General features: G+C 37.7%; 1 protein-coding gene across 7 annotated transcripts in view; it reads right to left on the bottom strand.

The window, feature by feature from the left end:
- Positions 1 to 23,589, bottom strand: part of MPDZ (multiple PDZ domain crumbs cell polarity complex component) — a 146,055-nt gene that overhangs the window by 54,567 nt on the left and 67,899 nt on the right. For 6 of the 7 annotated variants that reach the window (XM_064490200.1, XM_064490202.1, XM_064490203.1 and 3 more), the window contains exons 16-22: positions 22,036 to 22,221; positions 20,747 to 20,956; positions 18,607 to 18,723; positions 17,501 to 17,668; positions 11,234 to 11,518; positions 10,849 to 10,972; positions 2,455 to 2,653 (exon numbers count right to left, since the gene is read on the bottom strand). In XM_064490200.1, the coding sequence (XP_064346270.1) occupies positions 2,455 to 2,653; positions 10,849 to 10,972; positions 11,234 to 11,518; positions 17,501 to 17,668; positions 18,607 to 18,723; positions 20,747 to 20,956; positions 22,036 to 22,221 (1,289 nt within the window). The remainder of the gene's footprint in view (positions 1 to 2,454; positions 2,654 to 10,848; positions 10,973 to 11,233; positions 11,519 to 17,500; positions 17,669 to 18,606; positions 18,724 to 20,746; positions 20,957 to 22,035; positions 22,222 to 23,589) is intronic. The other variant, XM_064490204.1, reaches the window with a different exon arrangement.

Below are 23,589 nucleotides of genomic sequence, written 5' to 3'. Positions count from 1 at the left end.
AGGAAGGCCTAAACTTTCCTTTCGGGAGGATTACTCACACAGCTTTCAAGGGAATTTTAAACCTTCTCCTTCATGAAAGCAAGTGACAGGGAAGAGACAGGGCCAAAAAAACTTCACGCAAAATGCATGGAACACACCGCTTAGCCCTGGTCGATCTAACTGGCTATTTGTTTTATCACTTGAAACATTTTTTCAAAAAAGGACTCTGGTTCACATTTGTTTTTATCACTTATCCAATTAGCCAAAACTACAGTCATCTGAGTCACACTTTTAACAGAGCACTTAAGAAGAAATCAATGTGATTTGGGGGTGGGTTTGTGAATGTGTGTATCCACACACACATGAGCAAGGGAGAGAGTGACTGACAGACCCAATGACTTCACTGATTTCCAGAGGACAGAAGGTTGCAAGAGTTTTATTTTCTTTTTTAATGTCAAATGCTACAGTACATTTTGCTTCCTGGGATTCTAAAGCAACTTCTATTAAACTAGCTCTCCAGATATCCTTCAGGGTCATAATACAGCTGCTGAAAGGGCAGATTCTGGTGCTCAGTCGGAGGGTGGGAAAACAAACGAACACCAAGACAAATCAAAACAAAACAAAAAAGGAAAGCAGGAAAAAAGACTTTAAGAGCCTGAAAATGTACCTGACAGCTCTTCTAGAGATGACGAGATGCATGATTTATGCTAAATCAACGTCACGATGGTCATATTTGGGGGCCAGTTTTTAAGTTCTGCAGTACATTAGAACTGAGAGGTAAGGTTAAAACCAAGCGCTAATTCCAGTGCTCAGAGTGCCAGGAAGTGGACAGGAAACCTGCATCAGGGCTCATGACGTGGCATGTGCACTATCACACAACAAGTCAGATGACTGGTTACGAGGCCATCCGTATTTTATACTCCATCTACACTACGTAAGCTGGAACCCCAGCAGCAAAGGGTCTCCATGTAGATCCACAGCATCACCTTTTAAGCCAAAGGAATGGACACTATCCTGCAAGGGATGAGGAAAGCACTTAAAGTTTCTCCTCTTATTTAGTGTAAAGGCACTGGCATTTTGAATGATCTTTACTTTAAATTTTAATTAAGGGACTGTCCCATGATGTGATGGGATGATCTGTTCCATTATAAAAGTCAAAAAGGCAAGCAAGAATACGAAAGCCCATTAGTTGAAATTCTGCCCAAAAAGAATACCTCCTTTTCTATAAGACAGCCACTATAAACAGCATATATTTTTCTTTTTATTGATGGAAAATGAAAAACAGACTGTGACTAACGTTTTTCTTACCTAAGCTCTCCCAATATGTACTTCACAAAATAATAATACAAATGCAGTCAGTAACATAATATAAATACAAAATATCTCCCATACTAGTATTCATCATATCAATTTAAAGTAAACAACCCTTCCCTGAGCTCTTATTTTACTATTTTATCCCTTATATATTAAACACAAATATTCAGTTATTAATGCTAGAGAAAAAAGGCAAGCTATTAACACTCTTTGAGGTGTGACAACAAAGTTATGAACTCATTTTTAAGTTGCCTCAAGAAATGTTTAGTGACTTAAAAACCAAACCATATATATGGAATGCTTTTAGCACACTGTGGGATGATGAGATATTTAAACATTTCCCGCTAAAATATCCTACATGACCTACCGTCAGACTGCGTCAACATACTGGCAAATTCTCCTGTATCACAAGGTAGTTAAAAAAGGGCAAACTGTAGGTCAGATTGGTACTGTTCTATACGATCTTTTCCATGCCTGCCCTTGAAGAACTGGCTTACTTGGAGGATTCATACAAATCATTGGGGAGTGCACAGTTCCCCACACAGAAGCCAATCCAAACTTCTCTGTCAGTTCCTAAAAGTGGACAGTCCTGCCCTATGAAAGGTATCTCATACCTTTCACATTTAAGGTTTTTGCAGAAATCAATGGAGAAGTAAAAATAAAAATAGAAAGCAGCATTGTTATGGAATATAGTCATCCCTAGGTATTTGCAGGGGACTGGTTCCAGATGCCCCCATGGATACTCAAATGCCATGGTACAGCCGGCCCTCCACATCCATGGGTCTTGTATCTGCTGATTCAACCAACCTCTGATGGAAATTCTGATCCAAGGTGGGCTGCATGTGAGGATGTGAAACCCATGAATACAGAAGGCCAACTGTGTATTTATTGAAAAATTCCATGTATAAGTGGACAGGCGCAGTTCAAACCCGTGTTGTTCAGGGGCCAGCTGTATTTCAATATTGTTACAGTCTTGAGGAACCTATGTATACAATCAAGAACTTTTTCAGGAATAGACAAATTCTTCACTGATTTATATTAAATACATATATGATAATATTTTTCTATCAAACAGAAGTATGTACTGAGAAAAAAATTTCTGAGTAATGAATTGAAATTCCTGAATTTCCCAAGCCAAATTAGGGTCCGTATGACACTTACTTTATGTCAGGCCCGATGAGAGAATGTCTTCTTAGCATGGCTCGTGCCTGGGCATTGGTTAAACTGATAGTAGATTCTTCGTTGACTGACAAGATGCAGTCCCCAACGGCAATCCGGCCATCTCGACTAATGGCACCTCCATGAATGATGCTTCGAACGATCATCCCCAAGCCATCTTTATTAGCACTTACGGTCATTCCTATGGAAAAGGAGGAACACACACTAAATGCATGACTTTCAAATTCATTCTAATTTGAATTTAATGAACACTGTGGATTCATAGATCAAAGAATAGAAGTAATTTTTTGGCCGGTAAAAAACAATCAGAAGAAAAGGAAAACATTAGTTTCTAACATAAAAATATTTTTAAAGTAAATTTAGAAATGTTTGTGAAATTTTATCTAAAGACACCCCATGCTGAATACACCAGAGATGAAACAGGGTCTACACCGTGGAGTGAATGTAGCTTAGGCTATTTGACGTGTTGCCACTTACATGGCAAGCTCTCCCAGGGTCAGTATTTTGAGAGCACCAAACCAATTTTATAATAAAAGTTTCTCTCTCACATATACAAAAGAATAAAGAGCAGGACTACCAATGGAAAATTAGTTCTGTAAATTAAGGAACTCTCTGTCATTATCTTATTTCTAGATCATCTGTTCATTCGGTATATATTTATTACATGCTTATTAAGTGCTGCAAGCACCATGCTGGTGGCTTGAGATCAAAAAGCGTAACAGAACCCTAACATCAGGAAGTTTGTATTTAAGTCTAACCCCCAGTGCCTATCACAGTGCCTGAACGCACGGTAGTCTGTTGAACTAAACCGATGTGAACTTAATTCTAATCTATTCCCATTTTATTTCCAAATCTGAACTTCAATGAGCTCCAGATGTGGATATTCAACTACAATCTGGACATACTCCCTGGATGATTCACAGGAAATACAACCCTAGTAAGTATAAAATTAAATTTCCTAGTTCCTGTCTCCCCTTATTTCCCCATCTGTCTTCCCCTTTTCGGTAAGGGCACCACCATACTAGTCTCCACTGCTCAAAGCAGAAACGCTGGAGTCATTCTTGATTCCTTCCTCTCCCTCCCTAACTCCCTATATTTAATCCATCACCAAGTCCTGTCATTTTTATCTTCAAAACTTATCTTGAATTCATTCACCTTTCTCCATTTCCACACTAGATCTAGACCAAGCCAGCACCTCTCCTGCCTCACTTTTTCAAACAGCCTCCTAACTGGTCTCCTGACTTACAAAGTTGTCCCCTCTGATGCATTCTTCTCATGGCAGACAGAGTAACCATTCAAAAAACACAAGTCACACCACATCACTCTCTTTGCTAACAACAGTTTCCTATTGCACAGACATGTAACATACCTATGTAGCACTGTCTGTATGAAACTCATTTCCTGGCCCTTCCAACATGCGCCCGTCCTTTTCGCCATGTCCTCCCTGGTCCCCATGTTCCAGCAACAAGCCTAGTCTCCCGTTTCAGAGTCTTTGCCTGACACCCCCATCTGCAGCTCTTGCACAGCTAACAACTTCCCATCCATCAATATTACTTCCTCAAAAGGATAGTCTTAACAAACTCCAACTGAATTAATGTTCTCTGCTCACCCTACCCTCATTCTATTCTTTCAAAAATATAAAACCTGCTGAAATTATATTTAAAACTTTACAGAAAATAACATAAATTAACTTAAACCCAAGTAATACAAGTTCCTTCTAAAACAAGATCATAGAATTAAACAATATAAGGAGAGAGAGAAATCTATAAGGGTTTTGATAAAAACAGAAATCACAAATCCCTTTTTAGGTTTTTGCATTTTTTTTAAAGAAAGAAATTCTTTCTAAATATTAATTCTAATTATACTACATTAGACATGATATTTCAAATGTTTTTTTAAGAACGATCCTGACTACAATATGTTCCCAGCCTGACGTCTCACGCCTGGGTGTGGGCCGCCCAGGCTCCCAGTTGTCACTGACAGAAATGAACCATTAATCAAAAGCACTTAAAATAATCTGTGAAGACTTACACTAATGATTTTTGAGTTTATTGCTATTAAGGAAACACTTATGCTTGTCATTAACCAACCAACAAATTTAGACACTAAGGTGGGTTTCTTACGAGCAAAGAGTCCAGTTCCTAAATGTTATAACACGTACCCTAGTTCGCCCGATCCTGCCACCTTTGCCACCAAGACCCACCAGACAAAATGTGACTGACTACAAAACACAATGTAACCCAGCAGCCCACCCTGGGAATCTAACCCAGCATCCTGTTCTCATTAGTACCATGCACTCTGCAGTCAAGCGAGCCACAGACATGGGACCAGTCTTCACGAGCTACGGTTGACAGGACCTCTAAATTCACTCTAAACAGCATGTTTAACTCCTGTCTCGATCAGGTATTAAGGCTGCCAGGTCACGTCAACCACATGAACAAAGAGGTCGGCATCGGTGAGCTCGGCTTATACTTTCCTTTCACCAAATGATAATTTTCAGGGTTCAGCAACTTTGAGGAATGTCTACTGACTAGATTTTGGTTGTAACTTATAAGATCTCTCACGTTTTTCCTGAAAGGGAAAAGCCCAAACCAAGTAGGACAGCCCAAACCTTGTACTGCAGCACCAGAGTGAGTTCCAAATCTGAGTTTCACCACTTTAATCAGTGTAGCTTTGGGCAACTGACTTCACCTCATACTGGGTTTTATTTCATTCATCTGTAAAATGGGGATATGTACATTTATAGGGCTATTTAAGGAATTACATGAGTCGTATTTCTCTAATAATTAGCAATGTTGAGCATGTCTTCACGCCCCTGCTGGCCATCTGTATGTCTTCTTTGGAGAAATGTCTATTTAGGTCTTCTGCCCACTTTTTGATTTTTTTTTTTTTTTTTGATATTGAGCTATATGAGCTGTTTGTATATTTTGGAAGTTAATCCCTTGTTGGTCACATCACTTGCAAATATCTTCTCCCATTTTGTAGGTTGTTTTCTCATTTTGTTTATTATTTCTTTTGCTGTGCAAAAGCCTTTAAATTTAATTAGACTCCATTTGTTTATTTTTTCTTTTGTTTCCATTATTCTAGGAGATCAATAAAAAAAAATACTGCTATAATTTACGCCAGAGTGTTCTGCCTATGTTTTCCTCTAGGAGTTTTATAGTATCCGGTCTTACATTTAGGTCTTTAATCCATTTTGAGTTTATTTTTGAATATGATGTTAGAGAATGTTCTAATTTCATTCTTCTACATGTAGCTGACCATATTACTCAAGGCAATCTACAGATTCATTGCAATCCCTATCAAATTACCAAAGGCAATTTTTATAGGACTAGAACAAAATTTTTAAAAATTTGCAGGGAAACACAAAAGATCCTGAACAGCCAAGACAATCTTGAGAAAGAGGAATGGAGACAGAGGAATCAAGCTCCTTGACTTCAGACTAAACTACAAAGCTACGGTAAACAAAACTGTAGGGTACAGGCACAATTGAAAATACAATGTGGTATCATCTCACACCAGTCAGAATGGCCATCAAAACAACTACAAATAATAAATGCTAGAGAGGGTGTGGAGAAAAGGGAAACCTCTTACACTGCTGGTGGGAAATAAATTGGTGCAGACACTATGGAGAACAGCATAGACGTTCCCTAAAAAACTAAAAACAGAGTTGCCATATGATCCAGCAATCCCACTCCTAGGTACGTATCTGGAGAAAAGTCTAATTTGAAAAGGTACATGCACCCTAATATTCACAGCAGTACTATTTACAATTGCCAAGACATGGAAGCAACCTAAAAGTCCACTGACAGATGACTGGATAAAGAAGATGCAGTATATAATGTATATAATGGAATATTACTCAGTCGTAAAAAAAAGAATAAAATAATGCCATTTGCAGCAACATGGATGGACCCAGAGATTATCATACTAAGTGAAGTAAGTCAGACAGAGACAGACAAATATCATATCACTTATATGTGGAATCTAAACAAATGATACAAAACAGAAAAAGACTCAAGGACATAGAAAACAAACTTATGGCCACCAAAGGGGAAAGTGGTGGAGGGGGCTAACCTAGGAGTTTGGGATTAACAGACACACACTACTATATATAAAATAAACAACAACGACCTACTGTATAGCCCAGGGAGCTATATTTAGTATTTTGTAATAACCTATAATGGACAAGAATCTGAAAAAGAATGTGTGTATATACATGTGTGTGTGTGTATGTGTATGTATAAATGAATCATTTTCTGCACACTTGAAACTAACACAGCATTGTAAATCAACTATATTTCAATAAACAAATAAAGCTCATGAAAAAAGGACTTAAACCTAAAAAAAAATTATGTGAGTAAAGCACATATAGAGTACCTGTCAAGGTGCTCGATAAAGTACAAAAGAAAACTCACAGAATATATTTTACAGGCATCTCTACCCGATCCAAAGCTATACTGCCTTCTGAAGGCTAAAGGCAATCGTAACTCAGCTTCAAAATGAAGCCTGTTATTGTAGAAATCTTCATGCAGCCTTGCGTGACTCAGGGATGGTAGTGCCTTGTGTGGTATGTGAAAACGGGAGACAGACTCAGGTTTGACTCCTGGTTCCACCCCTCAAGGGCTGAGTCCTTTCAGAGAAATTCCAGAGTCTGTCTATGTTTCTGTACTTCCTCGGTGAAGTGAAGATAATATCTTCTTTCCCTTCTTACCTTTTTACCTTTTCCCTTTACCTTCAAGACCTAACACAACGTAATTAGGTAATGGATCACAGACCTATCAAAAATCATCAAGATTAAAATTTTCAAAGGTCACCATATGCACGTATACATGTGTGTATATCTACAGACAACATCCTCCCAAGTAAATTTAACAGAGTTAAAAGAAAACTCAAGTTATTCATGAAATTAAAGCTACTGGGTGATGACAGCTTTTACAGAAACCTATCATCTATTAATATTTTCATCTGATGATCACTAGAGAAACAAGTTACCCAGAAAGCCAAAACTGCCAACAACCTCACACAGATTGAGACTGAATCTAAGAAAACACATTCAGTGATTGGCCTCTCATGACATACTCTCCTGCCAGCACAAGGCCAGTCTCTATTTAGATTTTTCTAAAATATGACACTTTTTGTTCCTTCAAGTTGTAAAGGCAACACCTTCCTACATTAAAAGCTTAAATAGATGCTTTAATTATTTTAATGTTTCACACAGATTTTTTAAAATAGCTCTTTTTCACTATTCCTTTACACTGAGTTACTCCGAGCATCATGTAAATGTGAATACTGAAATCTGCTGTCAGGTAAGATAACAGAGAAGTGTCCTCCCTTTGGCATATGGAATTTCAACTCCAAAATGCGAGAGAACCCTCACTGGTTCCCAGGAAATCAAATAGCTAGGGACAAAGCCCTATAAATGCTGTGGGTGTGTACATTATTCAAATAATGGAAATGAAGCAGAAAAGTAAAGCTAAAAGATATATATTATTATATATATGTTAACACTTTTATATTACAGTTTGGTTGCTAAACTAACAATGCTGTATTTTCACACTTGTAAGTAAGTGGTTTAGTCTCATAAAGCAAATGGAAGAGCTCTTTTATACTTTCTTTTTAAACTCAAACTATGAAGATATAAATGGATTTCCTGGTATCAAAGAAAACAAAGACACTTCACCTTTTCCTGTTTTTTTCCTCCAAGAGCTTAACCATTTCAGTGTATTTTTTTTTAATCAAAACTTAAAAGCTAAAGTGGAAACAACCCAAGTCTCCAATAACACATGAGCAGATAGACAAAATTTGGTGTGTGTGTGTGTGTGTGCACACACAGTGGAATATAAGGAAGGAAATTCTGACACATGCTACAACATGCCACAACCTTGAAGACACTGTGCAAAGTGAAATAAGCCAGCCCCAAAGGGACAAATATTGCATGACTCCATTTACATGAGGTACTAGAGCAGTCAAAACTTACAGAGACATAGCATAGAAAGCAGAGGTTGCGAGGAGCTAGTAAGTGTTTAACGGGTAGAAAAGAAGAAAAAGTTCTGGAGGACAGATGGTGGTGATGGTTGCAAAACAATGTGATGTACTTAATGCCATAGAAATACACACTTAAAAATGATTAAAATGATCAATTTCATGTTATGTATCTTGTATTAAACTAAAAAATTATATATCCTGACATTATAACAGAATAAACAAAAAAACCCATATGACTCTCTCAATAGATGAAGGAAAAGATTTCACAAAACTCAACATTCTCTCCGCAAACTGAAAACAGGTGAGCAATCCAAAGGGTCAGATCATAACATCAGGCATACTAAAACCGTAACTCTTACAACAGCCTCCCAACTGCTTTCAACCTAATTCATCGACCAGTGCCAGAATGATGTGAAAACACAAATCTGGTCATGTCACCGCTCTGCCCCTAACTCCCACTGACTTCAGAGCTTGGCAGGAGGTGTCATGACGGATGTCCTGTGTCCTGCACGTGAACACGCCCGGCAGCGTCTCCACCTACCAACTCCTTTAGCGTCAGCTCTCACGCTGCCCGCCATCACTTCATACCACACTTCATCCACACAAATAAACCTCAGTGACATTTCACAATTCTCTGCCTTGGCTCTGGCAGCTTCCAGCTTTCCCAATGCCTCAAACTATGTGGCAAAAACGTACTCCTTTTTCAAGAACTAAATCAAACATCTTTTCTTTGAAACCTTTCTAAACTCCTCCACACTCAGAGAGCAGGGATCAACTATTCTGTCTCGTAAGCCTTCAGTGTTCTCTGTGTGAGTGTCTGTCGCAGCGTGTATGAGATCTGAACGCCCTGAGGATCTTATAAGGCAGTTAGTTGACTCTTTTAAACTCATGCTCCTTGAGGAGAATGATTATACCATGGTGTCCGTGCAGAGTGGCCAGAATATAGAAAATAATTAGTATTTGAGAGTTGATTAAATAAATATACCAGAATAGGGATCTAAGATCTCTGTCTTAAGAGTTCATTAAAAAATGGGCTCTGTTGCCAATGTAATGTGACAAGTCATGCATACTGTAACATTTTCTTAGAGAATCCACAACGTACATCTGAGTATCAAAGATACTGAGTAGCACAAACAGAAACACCTGTCTCCTTAAGTTTATCACATCCTAAACTTTTGAACTTTAACCCATTTATAACTTCCATTAACATCCTATAAAACTACTATTCTAAGTGACATGCTTCCAGAAACGTGGCATCAGCAGACGAAATATTTCTGACATGCTTAGGAATCTGTCGTATCTATCCCATAATTAACAAATTACAGAACATTCTCTAGCTTAAGTTTTATATTATTCTATTAGAGGTAATACATAAGAAATAAAACTAAGTAGAAATTCTCTGCTGTAATTCCCCATTTAACTGCTGTTGTTAGGACTCATCTGCCACCAAACGGAACAAAATCTAGAAGACAGAGACTGGAATCCCACACAACAAGCAAGCACTGCCGGTCCCCTCTGCCAAGCCTCAAATTTAACAAGGAACAAGACCGATCATAGGTATCAGCGTAAATTGTGCTGGCTGGTTACATCCGAGAAGGAACGAGACCTCTGAGGCAGAGCTAACCGGATGGTCCTGGGCTGCAGTCGGGCTCCCGGAGTGACTGATGTACAATCCTCGTTATCCCCACCAAGCACTGAAGACAGGACTGAGTCATGCCACTGCTTAACTCGAAGAACAAGTGTGCTCTGCCTTGATGTAATTTTAGCTACCGCAGTCAGGACTTAATTTCTACAGGGAGTCTTCCTGCCCAATTCAGAAGATTCAGGATTATTACTCAGCCGCAATCCAGCATGCGTAGAAGAGGACACAAAAATCCTGTCACCTGGATAGGACCATTGAATAACTCCATTTATATTTTGGTGGTGGGACACCTGGCTGTCTTTTTAGTCTTTATTTCAGTGAATGAAAGAAATTAAATATAAACTGACTTACGCATAAGTGGTAACATTCAAAGAAACTAATAATTTACTATTCCAAAGAATTTAGATTTCCAAATCGCTGACTTTCCATTTTCTAAGAATTCCTTTTCCGATGTGTTCTTTCATACACAAACAATCTGTGTATCTTTTTCTTGAATGCAAATGAGACTCGTGCATACTTTCCTTTAATTTAGGGAGTGAGGGATTTAAGCGAGTCTGAAGTAAACAAACGTATCAAGCATTTCAGATAAAATAATGAGTACATAAAAAGAGTAACCATAAAAACTGCCAGATATTTTACAGCATCTATTTTCAAATCTACCTTCAAAAACACTGAAACTATGTTCAATATTTCCTCTTGACAAGGAGGTTGGGAAGGAAGGTAAATGTGGAAAATAAGAAACTTACCTAGGCTAGAATTGCCTTTTGCTATAGAAATAGTCCTCTCAAAAGATTCTTTGGATATATTTTGGAACATGACACACTCAGCAGCAGAGGCCAGGGAACCCTGTTGCATTAAGAACTTGGAGCCCTGACAGAAAACAAACATAAGTCACATGGAAAGGAAAACTAGACTTTGGAGTATGATTTCAACACCACCCATATTCTCTATTGGCTGTGCTTTATCTAAGCAAGAACCTATAAACAAAACAAGTTCATAGGTTCTCTTCTGAAAAAAATCTCAAGCTTCAGGAGAGCACTGGCTCCAAATAGGAAGGTTAGCCAGAATAATGCGACCCTTCATTGTCTCCCAATTTTATCATAATACACAAACCTTATCTTTAAAATGTACCTTTCCAGGTGAATCAGTTAGCACAGGAGAACTCAGTTCTGCACTTGCTATAACTTCATTTGGTAGGTGAGATTCAGTCCACCCTCTTGTGTTCTCACATTCGTACTGCTGTTCAACAGCATTCGCAGGTGTATAATCGTTTACGGTAAAGCCAGAAGCAGTCCCCATGTTCAGGTCTACGGAAGGCGGACTCTCATCCTGTCTTTGTAGGAGATTCTGGGCGTACAGCTCCTCCAAGGACATATGGAGATCAAGAATTGGATCTGAAGAACTTTCAGTAACATCCTGGTAATTAAAGAACAAAAATAAAAATTATGGCCAGAATTGCATCAATGTATTTCATAAGATCCTAATGAACAACTAGTGAGTGAAAAACAAAAGACAATACAATTATTCATTAGTCAAAAAGTATTAGCAAACATACAAATTCTTTGCTTAGTTGATATTCTGCATATACTTATTTTTGTAAATACTTTTGAATACATTCCCTGCAAATCATACATCTCATACTGAGTCACGCAATATGCTGGTACCTAAGACCATTTAGATAGAATATTATGTTCTGCTCACAAATAAAATTACTCAGAGTTCAATATACATAGGAGAGCAAGTAACTTCTATTTCCACATCTCATTTAAAAAGTAGTTCATTTACTATCAGGTTGAAGTTTCTATTTATTATAAGATTAAGAGCATGAAGAGTACGATATTGACTGATTCAGATTCATAAGAACCTCCAAGAAAAAAGTATTTTGATAGGCATTTTTTGGTATTTACGGAACCAAAGAGAAAGCCGTACAATTCATATCCTTATAGGGAACTTTTTCTTAAATATTCTGCAAGATGTAGCAGAAGGACTAGTATTAAGAACAGTGTCCTAAGACGTGTGGATGTTCTAAAGCAGGCTCTCTTAACAATCTGCACATCACAGAATCTCTCTAGGCTTTCTGTTAGATAATTTTTAAAATTCCCTGAAACTCTAAAATTTTGCAGTCCTACATAAATGTATGTATCTACTTACAACACATGTATTTTATCATGGGCAAGCAGTGCTCCATGAACTGCTATTGAATAAAAGTATCAATTGTATCTACAATTCTTTTACTGATGTTTTTAAAGTAGAAGAGCAGTGTACGTATCATCAGAAAAGATTCAGGCCATACAGATCTGTACCATGTATGCATGAAGAGTGCGACAGGGAAGCCTTCCCTTGTGGCTCATACTTCCAGGCCTTTCCCCAGTAAAAACAAGTGGCTGGCATCCCTTGGGTATTCATTCACCAAATTTTTAATGTATCCATAAAATACATATGCCCAAGAACACAGGCACACATTCACAGATATATGTATATGTTTAAAACCTAAACCAAACTATACGCTGAGTGGCATATTTCTACTTGCTTTTTTGAAGTATCTTTATATCTTAACATGAGAGATTGTCATGCCAGTAAATACGCTGTCATTCACACAGGCTGAATACAAAGTCTGTGATGTATACTGCAAATATTTTCCAAGCTTGTGACTTGTCTTTCAAGTTGTATAAGTTATATACATATACATGCAGAAGTTAAATCCTTTATGTAATCAAGAAATTTTTACATAATTCTTTATGTAACTAAATTTGTCTTTTTTTAATGCTTCTGGGTTTTACATGTTGCTTCATAAGTCCTTCCACTGCAGAGAGTAAATAAAATGCTTTTTAGCATTTTTCTTCTATTTTATAAATGGTCTGTTTTCAGATTCAGTTTTAATCCACTTAGAATTTATGTTAGGGTGTAGTGTGAAATATGGGTCTCTTTCCATTTTTTGCTACATTGGCAATCAATCGCTCCAGCACAATTTATTATACTCCTCTTATTCAATCAAGTTTCGTCTCTCTGGAATTATCAAATATTCCTGGCACAAAGAATTGAGGTAAGTGGGAATATCATACAAGCAAATAACCTCTTTAAAATCCTCAGGAACAAATGACAGGAAATATCATCCTCCACACTCCTAGAACTTAAATAATACTCTGTTGGCTCATTCAGCCAACTTTATTTTAGTCTTATGAAAAAAACAAATGTACTTACTAGAGAGCTGGTTAGCTGCTGTATTACTAAATTAATTATAATAATTAGCAGTAAATCATCTCTACCACTCTTCAAATAAAGATGACAATCAAAACTGCTCTTCATCAGAAGAGGTCAAGCTGCCCTTGTTAGCTGGGGTTTACTATAAATCACGTAACAGAAACCACCATGCGTTATTCATGAGGGAGTTAACACAGACACACAGAAAAGAAAGAGCTAATCAACACAGCAGACAACATACGCCTACTGTAGAAACATTTCTGGTTGCTGAACAACCGACTGAGTTTTATTTTTAAGAGTCTTATGGATCTAAAAGAAAAGCAGTTCTTCCCTCATAAGATGTGCAAAAATAACTCTACAATTTCCCACTGCAACTTGGTGTCTAAACGGAAGTCTTTCAAAAATCCGTATTAACATGAGCCTCCATTTGATACATTCTTGTTCTTAGGAAAAAATGAAAGAAAGGTTAAATTAAAATGTCGGTTATACTTGAAAACAGCTCTACTTCTTAAGTGCAATGCATTTAACGTTACACCTGGGCACCTTATTTACCCACAGAATGTATCTATATAGACTAGCTAAGTATTTAAGCATTCACTGGACACAACCTGCTTTTATTCAATAATCGGTCAACCACACAAGTCTCCTTATCCTTTTGAAAAATATACCGTAAGCCCAACTGCTCTAACTTACAGCGTCTTCTGAGATAAGATGCACTTTCTTTATTATCAGTACTCTTACCCTCCTGAGGGAAAAGGCAACATCTCTCATACCTTTGCAAGCTTGCTGTTTTATCACTAAGATTTCCACAATCACTTGCATCATCTTGGCTAGAGTGATCTAGTTAGTTTTTGATACTAACTCTCTCTTCAAAATATAAAAATAAAAAATGGTATCAACATTTTAAACACAAATCGGAAGGCAGCAATATTTTATGCTACAGAATGACACTCAGTGGAGATCTTTTCCTTCAAATACATAGATTGAAGAAACATTAGTTTTGTTTCGTGTGCAGGGTGTGAAGAGGAGTTTGTATTTTGACAAACATAAAGTTCAACTTGCACCAGAACCAACAGCATTTCCTAGAGGGACCAGTATTCAGGAATGCAGGACGAGCACCAAACTGGGGATCACTTCATTTCCGGAACAAGAGTGAGGAGAACCTGGGGGTGTGAGGAGGCGTGGGGCAGGGGTGTGGGGGAAGAAGCAGAGGAGGAAATCCACCACCGAGCTACAGAATCTTTACTGGGTTGGACTTTTAAGCCAAAATAAGGAAAAATAAATGAAAGCATCGTCTCCCCAGAAGCTATATTGAGCTTTGAAACAAAAGTCTACAAGCATTTAGTAAGTTTAGAAAACAATTATTTCTGCATTCTATTATGTCTTTGGAGGTGACAAGGAAAAGGGGATAAAAAGATTAATCAGAAAATTAAAACCTAGAACAATGAGAAAACCCACTGGCTTTTTGCCTTTAAAAAACCACATTTCAGCGACCTGATTTTATAAATCCAAATACCACGGAAGTGGTCAAATTTTTTTAAATTTGTGAGTAATGGTTGTTTCCCTTAAATCCTTAAACGATAATTAATCAAATTAAGCAAACACAACTCAAAAAAAAAAAAAAAAAAGGCAGACTGGTCCCCTAAATGGGAGAATTTTGTGCAAAGGAGCTCAAACATATGCCTACAGCCCCTTCCTGTCTAAGCAACTGTCCAGGTCCAGGCTCTGCCCTCTGGGAGTAAGGCCTCCCTCTACAACAGGTCCAGGCTCTGGAGCATTAGCTTTTAGAACTTCCACAGCACACCCGGCAAAGGCCAAAAGACTTCTCCATCAAGGTAAAGAAGAGAGGTAAAATTATTTGTGCATTTCCAACCACCATTTAAGGCTACAAGATTATTTCATAATTAGCAAAGTCAAACATCTGAGGACTCACTGGGATCCTCACATCCTATTTTACCCATCCTTCAGATCAGTAAGGAGGCTTCTTTGTCTTCCTTAAATATCATGTATCATTCGACTTTATCAATTAAAGAAACCTAAAGTGAGCTCACTTTTCTTTAAGAAAAATGGTTGACTCTAAATTCTGTAACAAGCTGCCACTTTGTCTTTCTAAAATAAATTTAGTGCAAAGATAAAGGAAGGTGAGTGAATCATCTACTTTTGTTCTTATTTACATACAATTTTCCAGTAAAATATCTAGGTACTAAAAAGACGCCACAAAACAAATACAAAAACAAACAAGCCAAAGAAATAAAACAATGTTGCAGAGATTTACCATGATAGGGAAACAGTCCTACATTCTAAGAGAAACTGAAAGCACACAGGAGTTTCACAATGTGTTTTAAAACACTCTCATTAATGTCTCCTTTGTTGTTTTGTAGTTTAAATATTTCAGTTGATAGGCCAGCTTGCCAAAATTTGCTTCAACAAAAGAGTAAAATGCTTGTGAAAAAAACAGAAAAGGAGGCAAACAGACTTCAGTAAGCCAATATGTTGTGCTGCATACAGCCAGCATTTGCCCTGTAAAATATATGCTTCTCAGTATGCAGATTGTGTAATCCCTTTAAGTAACAATTACTAAATTAAACAATGCAATCTGTCCCACTGGCATGAAGTGTGCTGTGCAGCGGATTAGGAGATTCCATTAGGAGATGAACTCAGCTTCCAGCCCTGGGGCCAGTAAAGCCTGAGTATGTTCCAGACAGGACTCAGTCAGACAGACAGTCTCAGGTGTGAGAGGGGAGCAGCTGCTCCATTCACGATTATACCTTGCAAACCAATTCAAGGAGATTGCCCAGCATCATTTGCAAGGATAACAGGTGCACCTTGAACACAAAAGAAAATGCTCTGAAAATGTTCTGGCCAAAAAACTACTTGTTTATCAGAAAAGAGGAAAACTGTGTTAGGCTTGTGGAAATTCTACTTCCCAACTTCTTCATAAATACAGATTCCCTCCCTACTGAATTTATGTGGAAAATATACATTTCATATATTTAAGAAAGAACTATTATTCAGTCTTTTATTTTAATGTTGAATGTTTTGTTTATGAAATGTTCCCAACATAGAAAAATAAAGAAAATATATCCACATATGAACTCTTTCCTCAGATTTAACAGACCTTAATATTTTGGTGTATTTTCTTCAATCTCTCTTTCTTCTTAAAAGTTTGTAATGTATTATAGATACAGCTAAATTCCCATGATTTCTTTTTTCTCCAAGAATAACATCTTCCCAGAAGTTGAGAGGAACATTCCCACACATTTTCAGATTTTTAACATACACACACACATACTTAGAGAAACACACTGAATTGCCCTGCACATCAATTTCTAGATAATATAAACAACTCCAACAAATCAATAGAAAGACAAGAAATCCCATACAAAAATGACCAAAAGATATGAAGAGGCCACTGGTGGAGGGGAATACCAGATGGCCAATCCATGAGAACGTGTTCAACCTCACTAGCAGTCAAGAACTCCAAACTAAAACAGTAAGATACCATTTCACGCCCAAAAGACTGAACAGGTTTTAAACTATTACTTATTAAACATTATAGAGTATATCATCAAGATAATGCATAGAGCTGGGTGGGGCATTTATACCAACAATCTATTTCTAAAATACAGATGGCACAGTTGTGTCAATCAGTAGCTAAATTCTTCATTCACATCCAGTGACTTAAACATACTCAGCCATTCACTGGGAGTTTTACGTATTCTTTGGCATCATTTTATATGAAAACATATGACAACACTAAGTTTAACTTAGCTAATAAATACTAAATTCATGCAAGGAACACTCTACTTTCCAACTCTGCATGAAAGTCCGTTTTAAAGCCATTAAGAAAATAAAGTTACTCTTGTAATTCTCCCAAAGTACACACAGCTAAAAACACAATCTGAGAAACAGACTTCACTAAAGTTTTTCTTTCTAACATGCAAATCCTAATCAAAGTTTTGAACCCTGTGCCTATCACTCTGTATCACAGAACTGACATTTAAATAGAACCCAAGAGTCTAGAAAACATCCAATTAACACCATCTAAACGAACCTGCACCTTAGCCTGATAATGAAGCCATGACTGAAGAAATAAGATGTCTCCAACGAGCCACACCCCCAGCACCCCATGAACATTGACCTCTGGGAACTGACACACAGGGTTCCCCCACGAAGAAAACGGCATTTCCTTCGTACCTTGGGAGGAGAAGACGGGAGGGAGGGACCGTAATTCAGGCTATCACTGCAAGCACTGCCATGAAGGGATAAAACAGAGGCCTGAGTGGAGTAGATACTGTCATGATCAGGAGAGTACTGAGACTCGAATGCAGACTCGTCTGCTAAGTCAGCATCGTCCGTGTCCACCTAGGGATAAAAATAAAAACGTCAGCTGGCAGTTCTGCTCTGTGACACACATGACAAAGTCTCCACCTGAGACCAACAGGCATACTGGTATCACTCTGTCTATTCTTTCTCCTACACGACCTCCTCACCCTCTTCAACACGTCAAAGGCTAACCACTGAGACAGAACATGGACAAATCAGTGCTAGTGATAAAAGAGCTAAAGGCAACAATTAACAAAGGGCCTGGAGCAGCGTGCTATTTAGTTTTACACTTTAGCTATTAACTATTAACACAGCATCGGCTCTTCTACCAGATGATCAGGTTCTTAGGAGCAAAAACTATGTATTCACTCATCCAAGTGGCCTCCAGTGATTCCTAAATATATGTATTACAATGAAGGATTTTATATAGATGAAGTAAAATAAAACTTTAAGATTTTCTAGTAAATCAGTAATGTTAACATACACGTATTTATAAAAAACATGGGTTTTGCCTCTTTTGGAAGCTTCTGTGGTCTTAGTAACCGAATCAATTCATGTGACTTTCACATTATTAATATCTAATGAAAAAATATACCTATTACCTTATTAAAAGGCAGCAAAAACAACTGACTTATGACTGAGTACTACAAACAGTTTAAGACTGCCTAGAGATACGCAAGTGTGAAATTGGAGCAGACAAGAGCTCCAGCGACTTTCGGTATGATGAAAAGGCTTATTCTACATGGTGACGTAATGCACTGCTAACAATATCTCCTACAGATTCAACGGTTTTCACAAATACTATAGTTTGTTTTCCTTCCCATTTTGAACTATGAGAAGTACTAGAGTTGAAAAGAAAATGTTTAGTTTCCCAAAACATAATGATCAAAGAATATAGTAAGACTTTAGAATACTTTGAAAAGCAAATCTAAGACACAAGATTGTGAAAGAAAGCTTGGTAAGTCGTGGCCACTAACCAGAGCCCAGTCGGCCCTGAAGAGGGCTTTGTCAGGCAGCCCTTCCTCCTCGCGGGAGTGTGGTGGGTAGAGAAGGGAGTCCTCCTTAGCGGAAACATAACCTTCTTCTGGGGAAAGCTGCAGGGAGAATGAAGCTCAGTGTGTGAGGATGAGTTCACCAACGAGAGAGAACAGGAAAGAAGGAAGGAAAGGTAGGGCAGAGGGGGAGGGGAGAAAAAGAAAGGGGAGGAGAGGAAAAAACGGGGAAGTTTTCAAATTATAAAGTCATAATAAACATATGACTTTAACACAGAATGGTGAGCATGAAATATGATAAATATTCATATTTAACAGTTTCATCTAGTAGCACACAATGAGGTTGCTTATTCCAATACCAACATCATCTGATGAGAATCCCTTTCTACGAATTTCTTCATTCTTCTTATAAAAGATTATCAAAATCAACAAGTTTTTTACATTACTATAATCTTCTAGTCATTCTGCCAAATATTTGGGTTAAAAAATGACTTCTTAATATAGAAATAAGGCCACCTTTAGGTGTTAAGACACAAAAGAAGTTGCAAAAGACTGAACTATTAAAAAGAAGGATCAACTTCTCTGTCATCCTTTACTAGAATACTATTTTAAAGAATGTAACTTCCTTGACAAGGACTGTTAGTGAACCCAACAAGGAAGTCCCTTAATTCGGCCTGGCTTAAACCACCACCACCACCAACTCTGCGCATTCACAATCAGCTTAAATTGCAGTCCTGTGATATGATGTTGTAACCACGATCACAGAGACAGAAAACACAGCATTCTCACTGCAATCTCAGATAAAATAAGCAAAAGTACTTAGACTGTCTTGCCTACATCACTCTGTGCGCAGTACATGCAGATGTATTTTAGAGAAAAATTATTTATCTTCTTTTCCCACACCTATGAATTTAATGGTTAATAAAGCTCACTTTATGCAAGAGGTAGTTACCATATACTGCAATGCATATTAAATGTGAAATATTAAACACTTTTATGAAAGAAATTTATTTTGGAACTAACTAGGGAAAAGAAAAGATTGCTTCTGAATAACTGGCATAATTTCCGGTTAAGGGCAGTAAAAAACATATACTCAGCCACGTTTGCCATTTTTCTTTATATAATAGAGAGACTAGAATCAGATATAGGGTCAGTCTTAAATACGGAGAGTCCAGAATGGCCTGTCTTCATTCTTACATTCCCTGTTGTACTGATCTCTTGCTCTGATTTCTACAATCCTGGTTCGATCCGAGGTTTGCTTAACACATTCTTCCTTCTTCCCTTCCTCTTCCCCTCCCTTTCTTCTATTCTCATAAATAATTTTCATAGGTTACGGAATTCTTTGTGGAATAAGAAGTACAGCATGAAAAATTTAACCAATGTTTTAAATATATTAACAAGTTTACGATTTTAATAAACTCTCACGAAGTCAACAAATCTTTATTTGATGTTTATGCAAATATATCTATGTGCCTTCCTAAGAGAAGGTATATTTATCTTGCCACTTAAAAATGTATCTATAACAGAAGAAACCCACAAATATTGAGAATGTCTCTAATATGTAATTGCAATTCAGTGATAAGTGCTATGTTGCAATCACTATACCTAATAAATATTTTTACATTATGTAGCATGAATTCATTAGTTGTTTTATATCATAGTAACTAAAACATGAAAGCTGTTCCCTCCCAGGAGGAGAGTCACCACCTGATGAATCCACATTGGAAAGTTCAAATTCTTGCTCTGCAGTAATCAGACAACAAAATACATTGAACAGAAACAGGAACTTAGGCCACTGTAATCTGGCATAGAGATTTTGAGGTCTAATTCTTTGAAAATATTTGATTCTATATTGATCATGACCTTAATTTTGAATAAAAAAGTCAAAAGTGAACCATAGAACAGTAAGTTATAAGTTTATTTTTGAACTTTCTGGCTATTTTCTTTACTTTATTCTTTTAAAAAACATTACTCAAAATTCAGTCTTCACACTCATGGTGCCAAATAACTGTATCGATGAAAAGTACCAAAAGCCATGACTAGATCATGAGAACACCTGAAGCTAAAAGCTTGAAAGCCATTTTGTTTGCAAATAAAAAGAAATGAGTAAAATCCAAATTCTTACGGGCAAAGGCTTGGCAACGCCTATTCTCACAGTTCCTGAGGGTGCACCTTTCAGTGCCTGTACAGCTTCTTCAAGACTGCTGTTTTCCAAGTTAACGTCGTTGACAAACATGAGTCGATCCCCAGGGAGAAGCCGTCCATCCTTTTCGGCAACACCACCAGGCACCAAAGAACGAATTACAATCACAGTGCTTGCTGGATCAACTGGATCCTGACAGAACAGAAACGGAAAGAGAAGGCAGCTCTTTCGACACTTAAAAATGCTGTTACAGGTTGTCCGCTCCGAATTGTACAGGATGGGTAATTATTTCAAGTGTCTTTTAAAAAATGCACACAATACTCCCAATGAATTCTCTAGGTAAAGGCTGTGGCCTCTTTAAAGAGTTTAGGAAGAGTCCCTCCTAAACAATGGCAGCCTCACTTTCTGTGGTACCATTCAGACAACTTTAACGTTATGGCTTTAAATTCTGATAAACGGTCCAATTTTATAACCGTCATCTGCAACACATGAATTAACGGTTTATTAACAGGAAGTTACAGCTGTGGAACTTCTGTAGCTGTGAGTGTACTGACAGCAGGGCCTGTCTCTGAGATGCAGAAGTTCAGAAGGAGCCCGTAGAGTATTTGGTGATGCAGTGTTTTCACATACACAGCAACCTGAGTATGAGAACCAGACTCCAGAACCAGGACCAAAGAAGAACACACTCCCTGGCTCAGTACTAACTGATGAAGAGGAGCAGCTGCTCCTTCTCAGACCCGCTTTAGCATTCCCTCAGTCACTCAGCACAGAACACAAAAGAAGGACGCAGGCCACACGTGACCAACTGAAGCTAACTCATAAGTTTGGTCAAATCATAAGAATATTAGAATTCACAATATATCCAATTATAAGTTTATCATTCACTTTAGATGAAAGAAATGAGTAGCTAACACTTTCTGTCTCACCATTTGAATATGAAGCATCAATTAAGGGCAAAGGAGTAAGAGTAACTTAGGCATAACCTTCAAAGGATCAAACAACTACATTTCTCTAGGATTCCTAAAAAATATTCCGCATTATTCTTCAAATTTCCAAGAGACAAAATATAAAAGGGCTCAATGAATTCAGTGTTGAAAGAAATGCTTTATGATAGCCAATTAATCATGAAGTTATTATTTTCAACCTCAGTAAAACAAGAATACATCTCTGATGATTCTAAAATATTATCTGCTTCTTCTCGGCTGTGAACAATATATCTCTAGTTTCTCTCATCATTTTTTAAAAAATTATTAAAAGTAGGATGTATTTACCTGATAATCTAAAATGCTGAAACCAAGTCCTCTGCTCCCCTTTTCCAGCTCTATGTTCTGAACATCAGCCTCCCACATGGCCAAAGGTCCCTGAGCCTCCTCTCCATTCTGACCCACATCCGTCATCGCCAGCACGGGCTCCTCTGTCTCCGAGGACCCGATGAGCTCACCGAGGTCTACATGAGGCTGGGTAACAGACCAGACAGCTCTTATTTCAGAGGCACCAGATCAGCAGATACGCACACCCACACCACAAGGGAAAGGGGGAGGCCCAGCACCTGTTCAGGATCAAAGTCTCACAAACGAGAGCAGCCATGGCTCACCACAAAACCTCCAAGCATCAGGATGGCGATTGTCAAAAAGTGTTAAAGAGGAAGACACACCTAACTCGCAAGGGGCATTAAAAATACATGGTTCAAAGATCTATAAAAAGATATAATGATTATATCTCAGCATCATGGCTGTGGATGACTTTCACTGTTTTCATCAGTATCTGAATCACATCTGTTGTTAGGAAAAAAATGTAAAGAAAAAGGATTCCTATGATAAATAAGAACAATTCAAGAGAAAATAGCTATATATTAAAATTGTGCACTCTAGGCAGACAAGGGTTACAAAACGCTGTGACTCGTGCACATGATTGTTTCCTTAATAAATGAACAAGCACAGTGGCAAGGCAAGACCTGAAGTCAGATGCCCTGGGCTTGAGGACTGTCTCTGTGATCTCTTAATCCATGTTGCCTTGAGCAGCATTCTTAACCTGGGCTTCACAGTCACCTCTCACAGAACGTGTCACTGAGACGTAAGTGAGGTAGCATTTAAAAAGTACTTTGCAGAAAAACAGGGATTCAAAACGTTAGCTTCTTTCAGTAAAAATATATTAAAGTGAATCTAGGTTAATTCAGCTCTGTTCATCTGCATGAACACATCAAATGGGAAAAACATGTTTTTGATAATGAAATTCTAGTTTAAATACTATCGTTGCTTTTTATCAATTACTGCACACAGGACCATGGATACAAATCTGTCAGCCTTCTTTACTGTAATAATCCCATTTATACCACATAAAGATGCACTTGGATATGTACAGTGCTAGACTTCAGTTTCTACACAATCTGGAGTTACGCTTCTTATTCTACCCTTTTCTAATTACCCATCTGAATACTGAACTATGCACTTTATTCTTCAAAGTTTTCAAAATTATTCCACTGTACTGATTCCTACAGTATAATGTAAATCAAACCCTACAATCATCTCTCACTGTACCCTAAGTGAGCTCTGAATAGGCTATAAGTTATGGAAAGTCCAAATGTTAACTTTAGATACCCACCATGAGTCCTCAGAAAAGCTAATGAGCTCTATCTCTTGACATTGTGATGTGAATGGAAAAGAATAAGCGAACAGGAAAATGGAATTTTCTCAGTATCATGGAGTATTATGTGACATGAAGAATCATGAGCTCAAATCTTCATATTTTAAAAGTATAGACAGTGTGCAAAGAAGATCTATGCCCAGAGAAATGATGGCCCATCCATATTTAAGCCGTTCCCTGAG

Source organism: Camelus dromedarius, chromosome 10 (genome assembly GCF_036321535.1).
Source record: "Camelus dromedarius isolate mCamDro1 chromosome 10, mCamDro1.pat, whole genome shotgun sequence".
In the NCBI taxonomy this organism is placed as follows: domain Eukaryota; kingdom Metazoa; phylum Chordata; class Mammalia; order Artiodactyla; family Camelidae; genus Camelus; species Camelus dromedarius.
Note: the sequence above shows the minus strand (reverse complement) of the source record. Positions and strands in the feature narration are given on the sequence as shown.